The 10618-nt window shown below is 31.5% G+C and overlaps 1 protein-coding gene across 1 annotated transcript; it reads left to right on the forward strand.

Annotated features, from left to right (window-relative positions):
- The first annotated feature begins 1307 nt into the window (after positions 1–1307).
- LOC127709475 (uncharacterized) lies at positions 1308–8852 on the forward strand. Its single transcript, XM_052215065.1, has one exon. The coding sequence runs from the start codon at positions 1312–1314 to the stop codon at positions 2584–2586; it is 1275 nt and encodes a 424-aa protein (XP_052071025.1). The 5' UTR covers positions 1308–1311; the 3' UTR covers positions 2587–8852.
- The last annotated feature ends 1766 nt before the right edge of the window (positions 8853–10618 follow it).

The raw sequence follows: 10618 nt of genomic DNA on the forward strand, positions 1-10618 counted from the left end.
GATAGTTCGATCCCATCATAAAAATACATCCGGTTATTGCTATCACTAGAGCACCCGACCGATCATTTTCACATAATAAAATGACAGGAAATATTAATACGAATAATTACTGGTAATTCAACAAATGGATGAAAATACATAGCCACATGCAATTAAGTAATTTACTATTCCCTAGGAAGCAAGTTCTTTTTGCTAGTGATTACAATCCGGAGGAAATCCGGAATAAAGTAAGTGAATTAAAGTACCTCCTTTGGTCCTCATTGTCTCGATAAATTAAGTCGACTACCAATTTTATTTCCCCGACAAAAGGAACCTGACGCCGAGTATTGCTAAGCAAACTATAATCTGATTTTTATTTCTTCTTTATTGACGATATTGTCAACCTAGGAAAGATATAAAGTTTTATAGTACCATTTAATTTTAATATCAATTAGTTGAGACTTAGTATATACAATCCACAGTACCTAACAGATCAGTGTATTATTATTTCATTAAACGTATCTTTTTACTATTTTGCTGATAGATCTTTTTTTATCAACATATCTCATTTTAATCTTTTATTGTCTTTAGCTGCGGTAAACTTCAATGAGAACAACCTTGAAAAAAGTAAAATAACAAAAATACCGAACTCCAAGGAAAATTCAAAACGGAAAGTCCCTTATCAAATGGCAAAAATCAAAAGCTCAAACACATCAAACGAATGAAAAACAACTGTCATATTCCTGATTTGGTACAGGCATTTCCATATGTAGAAAATGGGAATTGTAGAGGTGCATACAAAAGAAAAACAAGTTTTCACGAATGGTAATTCTTTAGAACACGAGATCGTTTAATGCATCATAATAAAGCAAAGTTTAAAGACTTACCGAATAAGACTATTTACCGGATTTGTAATAACATAAGCAACACGACGGGTGCCACATGTGGAGCAGGATCTGCTTACCCTTCCGGAGCACCTGAGATCACCCCCAGTTTTTGGTGGGGTTCGTGTTGCTTAGTCTTTGGTTTTCTATGTTGTGTCATCTGTACTATTATTTGTCTGTTTGTCTTTTTATTTTTGGCCATGGCGTTGTCAGTTTGTTTTCGATCTATGAGTTTGACTGTCCCTCTGGTATCTTTCGTCCCTCTTCTTTAACAAACTTAAATTTTTGTTTTATTAAAAGACGAACAAATGACTTCCCTGAAGGTACATTACAAGCATTCCATATCTTTGCCAAATATTTTCCATGACAACGACACAATTGACCAATGCCGAATATCTTTTCTAAATTTGTATGATTATAAAATTCTATATCATTTCAGAAAATCAAAATGTGTAATTTAACAGGGAAAATGAGTTTTCGGTTTTCTGTCTTCTTTATCCTCGGAATAATAGAAGTTGCAGACCTAATCAGTGATTGGTTATTTTACGTTGAAATGAGTAAACAGGAAAAGGGAATAGTGTTTGGACCCATTGACAAAATGTTCCTGCATGCTATACTGGCCTTTTGTTGCATTGGCATTGTGACATTCATAGTGGAAATGGTGTACAATAAACTAGAAATTCTAAATGATGATAACAGCTGTTGCATTGACTTTGTTTACGTTTTTACATTTGTGCTATGGTGTGAAGAATTACCACAGATTGGCATGAGTGCATATATTGCAAGTTGTCGTGAGGAAGGTACAAGCTTGATTCAGTTAATAAAAGCATCGTTTTTGATAGGTGGATGCATACTGCGAATAATCATTGTTGTTGTACGAATCTGCTCAAGAAGAAGGGAGGATTCAACAAATTGTTTTATTCTAGTTTTCTCTTTTATATTAATAATAGGATCAATATTAGCCTTTATTCTCGCATTGTCCGTTTTTGTTTTCTCAACAATCCAACATGATGATTGGAGTTTTAAATTTCAACAATCAACTAAGCTGCAGACCAGTGGAGGTGACCCTTCAAGGTTTTTTGGGAGCGCAGGAATATACATAAATGTGACAGAACTACATAAGGGATCTGCACAATCAAATGTGAATAAAAGCACGTGGTTGAAAATGGCCAACCTTACATTTTTGATGAATAAATCATCCCAATTGCAAAAAATTAAATTTCATAGGAAAGAAAATACGACAATATTGATTCAAACTTTTCTACCTATGAAAGACAGTGCTGATTTCCAAAAGGCCGAAGATGAATGCTACAAAGAAACTGGCGAACTTTTGTTTAGGCAGGTCAATGAATCCGAATGTTTAAATGTAATCAACAGTACAGATGTAATGGAAATATGGATACATTTCATGTTCCTTCCACAAACACGCTATCGGCTGATGGGAGATGTACAATATAACACTTGTCACGTAACATCTAAGGATTGTTCTGAAAACGTAAAAACATGTACCAAAGTAAATTTGAAATATTTTTCTGCAGTATCAGGGGAGAATTATCAATATCACTTAAAGCCCGTAAAGACTAACTCCCTCTTTGAATTCTACACATCAGATAAGTTAACACCAACGAAAGAAGCATGGAAAACAGGGTTTGCTCGCTGTGAAAGTTCTGGATTCGAAGCGCCAAATTTGGATAATAGCATTGAAGTGAAATGTCTTAGTTAATAAAACACTCACTTCCTAAAATTGATACCAATAACGTGAGTAAAGATACATCTTAAATTTGCACATACAGTTTTGATAAATTTTAATTGACTCACAGTTTTAATATATTTTCAATTTGTACACACATATTCAATATATTTTTAATTTGTACACACAGTTTTAATATATGTTTTATATATACACACAGTTTTAATATATTTTGAATTTGTACACACAGTTTTAGTATCTTTTTAATTGGTACGCACAGTTTAAATATATTTCTAATTTGTACACACAGTTTTAATATATTTTTGATTTGTACACACAGTTTTGATTTATCTTTTATTTCTTAAATTGCAAACACTATTATCTATTACTTTGGTTAACGCAAAATAAACATAAAATATTTTCTCTCTCGAGTTTAGATAAAAAAAAAAGTGCTGAGAAGCAATCAATCTGATTCCAATTTGTTAAAATAACGTCAAAATATAAGTGCATGGAAAAGCGTTGAATTGTATTTATCATAAGAATGACAATCTCAACTTTGTGAAAGAAATATGTCTTATTAAAGATGATTTATTCCCTATTCTTATACGTCTTGTATACGCTAAATACAACATTCTTAATGAAATGTACCCAATTGCAGTAAATCACAGAAAAAAGAAACACTTTACATGTAAACTACACAACTTACACTAACACGCAGTATTTGCAGAAATAAGTACAAAATGGGAGTTTTCGTCAAGAAAGCATAAATTGGAAAAATTAAATGCTAACCTAAAACTATCTTTCAGTTTGATATGGGGGCAACGGTTTGTTGCGCATACTGTTTTGCGATCTGTTGTTGTCCACTAAATATAACGTCATGACCACAATATAGATTTATTCGATTAAAATACTCTGCTTCATAACGAATTCTCACGAGTTGTTAAACGTATAATTTCTTTTAAGAAAAGATTATCTTTGAGTAAAAAATAAAATTCTGGTGAAAAGTTTTGATTTCGCTAGCTTCACTTCAAATTTAAGACCACTAACGGAATTTAAAATCATGCGTCGAAAACCCAGATTAGTCGAAAACATCAGAAATTTTAAAGCTTTTTGAAATCTTCAGAATGGAATCAAATAAGAATGTGTTCAAGTGAAACACGTGATGATTTTATATATTGATATTGAAGAAAACACAGAACTCCGTTGCCAAGGGTGAATAATGGTCCGTTGGAACCTTCATTGACCTAACGAATAGCGTATTTTTCGTATCATTTATTTATATCACTCTCTGTCTAGTGTGATACGATTAATATCTCTTCATGCGGGAAATATATCATAGACAACAACCCTAAGAAAATCAGTTTTATTTAATAATTTGCAGGCAAAATTGGAGTTTTATTCTTTTTTCAAATTTGATTTGTAAGTTATTTTCACGTGATTTCAGATAGTTGAAACCAAATGATGATACATTTCGCGTGTTCCTCTATATTCTCTTTTCTGTTTCATACCAGGGTTGCGTTCAATATCATAGTAGCTAGTATAGCCGCTGTGTCCTAGATATCTATGCTGAACGATATTCTACGTAGCTAGCCTTTCAAACTGACGTCATTAGAAATAATCTATCCGACGACATTCTGGATTCACTAGATACCATGAATTGTTTGGGCTATATAGATCTATCTTGCGGCAACGCTAGCTATACTTTCAGTAGTCAAAATATACGAAACCCTGTGTAGCGGCTACGACATTGAACGCAGCCCAGATGTTATATCTATATAATTACATCACATGTATGTTTCATAAGAATCCGTACTTTTGATGTGCTGAAGTAATCGGAGGCATTCAGATATACCATTGTATTTCTCAATCAGTTTCAGCATTCAAGACAGCATATGTCGACTTCACAACAATGCATAAGACAAATACGAAAACATTTCAATATCTCGTAATTTCATGGTTGTAGCATACACATGTCATTATAAGAATTGCATATTTCTTTTTTGTAATTTGAAAGTTTTGTAAAGGCGTTCATCGTGCATACATTTTTAGTATGAAGCGATTCGCCCCGCGCTTCCTACAAAACGTGCTTCGGTCAACCCTTCCACACCGTAACAATATTATAAAAAGAAGTATTCAATTTTGAAATGAAATTGTATTGTATTTATGTGATTTGCTTTACAGGTGGATATCCAGTTGAAATTAAACAATAGAAAATGAACTCGCAGTTAAAACATGTTCGGATCATTTACAGCTGTTTCTTTAATGGTCATTAAACATCATACTGCAGTCGTTTTAAAGAAGTTTCCCCATTTTCTAACATTGACCCAAAACCTACACAAAGACATAGTTAACTAAAGAACTTTCATATTTATATTAAAAAAATATATATGAATACGCATAGTTACCATTATGTTTTTTCCATTAGCTTTATAAATACAAAGTTACAAGTTTTAGGTAGGTAGGTTTAAATTATTTTCAAACTTGAAGATATGTACCATTGAAAATGTTTCCATTCGACACAGAGTGCTTGTGTTTGAAACTATGGTACTATAACTGTTAAGATTTAAATTAAATTTTTACATGTAAATCTATAATTCTATTTTATTTCTTGAACATAATAACAACTTAAACGTGAGGCATATTTATTATTTTATTCCTGAAAAAAGTACTACGAATGACAAGTCGTCCTTTTACACCCCTCTTAAATCCTTGACCAATATCATGAATTAGTTCAGCTTCAATATATAAAAACCTTGACTACAGTCTCATTATAATATTGCATCCCTTCCACAAAAAAAAAAAGGATTTTTTTGTGGTCATTTAATTGTCACGGTTTACTTTTCTGAAAATTTGGTATATGCCTCCACACGAAATAATTCTATAAATTGTTGCTTTAATGAACGCTAAAAAATTATAATTTCCACTGGGTTACCATTCAGACAAGTATTATAACTTTAAAGCATAACAATATATCAAAAGGTAATTATTAAGAATACAATGATTAAAATTCAAAACACAACTTTAAACGAAAATTCGTTATGTTAAAATACTAGCCTATCATAAAAGCGCGTTTTAAAAGTCATAAGTTTTTATGTTTAAAGGGAAGACAATTTAATTGAAATAGAAATTTATCTAACCCGAATTAAACAGTCGTTGTATTTCACTGATCTACAATGGCTACACTCGCAAGTAGGAGGGATTGATTACCGTGAGGGATTATTTCATTTGCGTTTAAATCTGTCTAGACTCTTAGCATTATATGTTGTTTCAGATCATTTTTGATTCGTTCTTATGAACGGTTTCATTTGTTTTGACTCTTCATTGAACAGATATGTATCCATGGGTTAAATCAGTTAGAACTTTTGTATACCAACTACATGTATTCATTTTCAAAATCTATTGTTCGATTACATTTAAAAGGCATGCCCGGATATTTTATTTTTGAACCTTGTAATAATGTCATATTTCTATATACTAGTAAATAAGTAAATGCACAATTGTGTTACTAGTTTACAATATTATGAACCAGTATTTTTGAATATGAATAGAGAATGTGTTGATAATTGGTTTTTTTTCACAAGTTTTCGATATAAAAGATTATTCTGACATTGATCTGTGTACAATATTGTTAATGAAGTTTAATGAAGTCGATTTGTCATTGAGGCAATTTTTACACTTCAAAAGTATGACAATCATAAGTCGTGATACTCATTTTTAATTCTTTTACGGAAAATAATAGTTAAGCTATCACTGTTACTCAACTTTTGGCATGAGTAGTCATTGACAAGATAAATGTAAAACAACAATGCTGTGATATATTTCAAGGCCGTATCAATCTTATATTGCTTGCCATGAAGATAGTTTAACAATGCCCAATAACTATATGCAAATAAATTTGTTATTTTATCTTGCTACAGATAAAATATGTGTACTTAAATAAAATGATTTGAAGTGTCTGCTTCTTTTTCGGAGAGGGTTATACGTTAATTAGACAGCATTCCACAACAACAGAAATGAGTTGTTGTTTTACATTTATCTTGTCAATGACATCATATACTTTTTAGGACCAATTAGAAGGCTGAAATCATGTCTTTTGTCGTAAAGTTTCGTTTCTCAACCAACCCTCATTATTAATTTTTAGACGTAAGTCAAAATCTGAGGTGGACTTAACTGTATCTGCAGATTTTCAGAAAAGGACACGGTGCGATAAAGGACTTATTAAGCCTATTTTTTCTCTGAAAGGAGTATGTTCAAGAAGGTCCATATTCGCCCTAAACTTCTGTGAAATTTAATTTTAGTAATAAAAAGGTGAAAACTTGATGACAAAATATGTAAAAATATCTGACATTTACATATTCAACAAGGTCTGGCGCATTAGAATATTTGTGATGTCATCCTGACGTCATGATTGTGCACCATAATGAAGAAAATCATACTTTGAATAATGTTTTGCCGAAATATAGTTTCTGCTTCAAAAATTGCCACATGCACGGACCATTATAATATTTTGTTTGTATGTGTATCTTACTTATATAAATCTTACGTATTACAATTTTATTTTGATCGAATGGGGTGGACAATGTTTTTCATATGGAATAACCTTTAGAAATGCATATACACAGATAATTTGCTAAAACCTTGAACAATAGCAAACTTTTGAAGATGCCAACTTTATCAAAACAAACAGCAGATAACAAAAGTGTCTAGTTTATTTAAACTTGCCTATTTAAGTTCCTTAATATAGGAATTTACATATGGTATTAGAAGGTTAGATTTTTAGGGCCAACTTAAGGCCTTCTTGGCCATACTCCTTTGAACAATAATTCAAGATTTACAAGATTTTAAGTCGAGGTAATACAAAACTCTAAACAAGTAGTTTAGTTAAGGATCAATCGACATCATTGTAAATGCAAATATAAGGTAATGAATATTTTTTTATGAATAATACACAAAAGACTAAATCATGGCAGTTTAAAGAATATATATGAGAGTAATTAAAAAACACATGGAAGTGTGTAACACTGTTTTCTTCCTAATTTTATACATCCTTTGGTCTACCAAATATATTATTTGGCCCTTAGCAACTTTTTTAGCAGTAAATTAGATGCACATTACATTAAAAAATGAAATTTCTGATGGAATTTTTTTTTATCAATCTGTTAATATGAAAATAAGGAGATGTGGTATGTTTGCTAATGAGACAGTTATCTACCAAAGTTCAAATGAAGTGAATGTAAGCAATTATAGACAATCGTATGGCCTTCAACAGTGACAAAAACCCATACCGTATAGTCGGCTATAAAAGGCCCCGTCATGAAAATATGAAACAATTCAATTAAGAAAACTAACGGCCTAATTATAACAAAACAATTTACGAAAAACAAATATGACAGACATGACCAAACGACAACTACTGAACTACAGGCTCCTGACATGGGACAGACACATAAAGAATGTGGTGGGGTTAAACATGTTTATAAGCGCTCAACCCTTCCCCTAACCTGGGACAGTGGAGATTGTTAGTCTTAGATATTGGGTTCATTGCTTTCCATCTAATGAATTTAGAAATGAATAAATTATATGAAGAGTCTAGTAATAGAAACTGTCACATGACAAACTCATTCCAATCAGCAGAATAAATGTTTAATCTGAATATCATGTTTTTATTGTTTATTGTCTGTTTTCGTTCTATTCAATGTTGTATTGTTATCTGGATGGAGGCTAGCAATTATTATATAAACAAATTTTGAAGATACTCTTCCTTTGAATTTCATTATTGAAAAAAGGTAGAAAACTTTTTACTTTAAAGCAATCTTATCTTTACATGTAAATCTTCTTTCCATGGATTTTATTCATTTATCTATTTTCATAGAATATGTGGTTGTAGCAACATTCTTAATTATCAACTGTAGTGATATTATATACATGTTTTATATAAGGCATGATGTTTGGTCATACAATGACTATATATTTATCTGTTAATTATCAATTGATTAAATGTAAATGTAAATAAACTATTGATCATTTGATTTGATTTGATTTTGATTTTTGGTGTTTTAACGCCACTTTTAAGCACCGCTTTTAGGCTATTTCGTGGCGGCCAGTTTTTATTGGTGGAGGAAGCCGGAGCGCCCGGAGAAAACCACCGACCTTTGATAGGAAAACTGACAATCCTGATCAATTAAGATTGGAGTCGAGTGCACCCGCACGAGCGGGGTTCGAACTCACAACCTCAGTGTTGACTGGCTAATGATTACTGTAGTAACTACTTAGACCACTCGGCCACCGAGGCCCCTTGATCATTTGAAGTTTGAGCACTATTTTACTTCTTTACCTGATAAACATAAAATACAACAAATTGCTTTACTGTGCTTATAGGTTGGGCTATATCTTGATGGATTTTCTCAAAGTTTTGTCTGTCTGGTTGTGGGCAAGTAATATCTCTCTTTTAGTGCATTTCGACAGGCTCCTACTATCAGCAGTTTTTGGTTATAATCTTGAAAACTAAAACAGATAGAGAGAATTTTTAAATAGTATAGATGACCAGAACAATAATATTTACAAATAAGTCAATTTAGCAGAAATCGTCAAATGACCCTTTATAGGAGTAATTGCCTTTATCATGTTTATATGATGATTTTTTACTCCTTTTGCATCTTTTAAGAAGCTATAGTTGATAAAGAGAATCTTTTAATTGTAAAAATGTCCAACAAAATATGATCTTCAAATAAGTTAACATGGACAAATTCACTATTGACACCGTATATGAATTATTGCCTTTGAAAGACTAATTTTACTAATTTTTGTGGTTTGTTTTGGTAGAAACTATAACGAGCCTAGTAGCCAGCACTACTTATCATTGATTTGGTCATAATTATCAATTAACTGTTTACAAAACTTTGAATTTTCAAAATACTAAGGATTTTCTAACCCAGGAATAGATTACCTAAGCTGTTTTTGGCAAAACTTTTTTTAATTTTGTGATCTCAATGCTGTTCAGCTTCGTACAAATGTACTTTATTCAACTTTGCCTTCGAAATATGGTTTTTACCAAATTTTCATTTTTTGTCGAAGCCATTTAAGATAGAGGGAAATTGTAAATACCAGAGATGTTTCGCACAACAAGATCTACAAATAAGTCAATATGGCCGATATTGTCTACCGACTCCTTTTAAGATTTATTGCCCCTGAAAGACAATTTTTACCCATTTTATGACTTTTTTACAAAACAAAGATTGATAGAGAGCAACAATATATAGCAAAAATGTCCAGCTCAATAAGATCTGCCAATCAGTCATCCTGGTTGAAATTGTCAACCGACTACTTATAGAAGTTATTTCCCCTGAATAATGATTTTTATCCATTTTTGCATTTTTGTCAAAAACTATTGGAGTTAGAGAAAGACTTCTAAAAAGCAAAAAGTTCAGCACAATTAGACCCACAAGTAAGTAAAAATGGTCAAATTGTCACACTAGCTATAGGATTATTGCTATTAAATGACTTAAAAACTTTTAATAGATAGGTATAGACTGTAAACATTCAAAATGATTATCAATACAACCAACAAAAGTGCCACTAAATAAGGTATACAAAAAAACACTCATAACTGATTGTAAAAATTGAAAAAGAATAAATATCAAATGGCATATTTTTTACCAGGTGATCGATGTAGGGTCTTTGGAGCCTCTTCTTTTCTGTATTGCCTGAATCAATTGATTTGCTATTTGGTAAACATCCATATAAAAAAGAAGTTCCAGATTGAGTTTGAGTTGTATTCTCGTTGAACCAATTTGGCCTAAGTTGTGGAACTAGAACGTAGAAATTGATTATTTGTATGTAATACCTGAATCGATTCAATTTGATATTCGTTATATAAAACTGTCCAAAGAAGTAACAGATTAAATTTGAGTGGTATTCTGGTTGAGCCAATTTTGCTAAAGTGGAACTAGAACATAAAACATATATGTTTTTCGTTTACTGTTTTGTTCATAAATCAGGCAGTTCGTTTTATTGTTTGAATTGATTTACATTTGTCATGTTGGGACCTTTAATAGTTTGCTTTACA

Source organism: Mytilus californianus, unplaced genomic scaffold (genome assembly GCF_021869535.1).
Source record: "Mytilus californianus isolate M0D057914Y unplaced genomic scaffold, xbMytCali1.0.p SCAF_7, whole genome shotgun sequence".
Lineage (NCBI taxonomy): Eukaryota > Metazoa > Mollusca > Bivalvia > Mytilida > Mytilidae > Mytilus > Mytilus californianus.

Coding starts and splice junctions, on each gene's coding strand:
- LOC127709475 (XM_052215065.1), top strand. CDS start 1,312: ATGTGTAATTTAACAGGGAAAATGAGTTTTCGGTTTTCTGTCTTCTTT.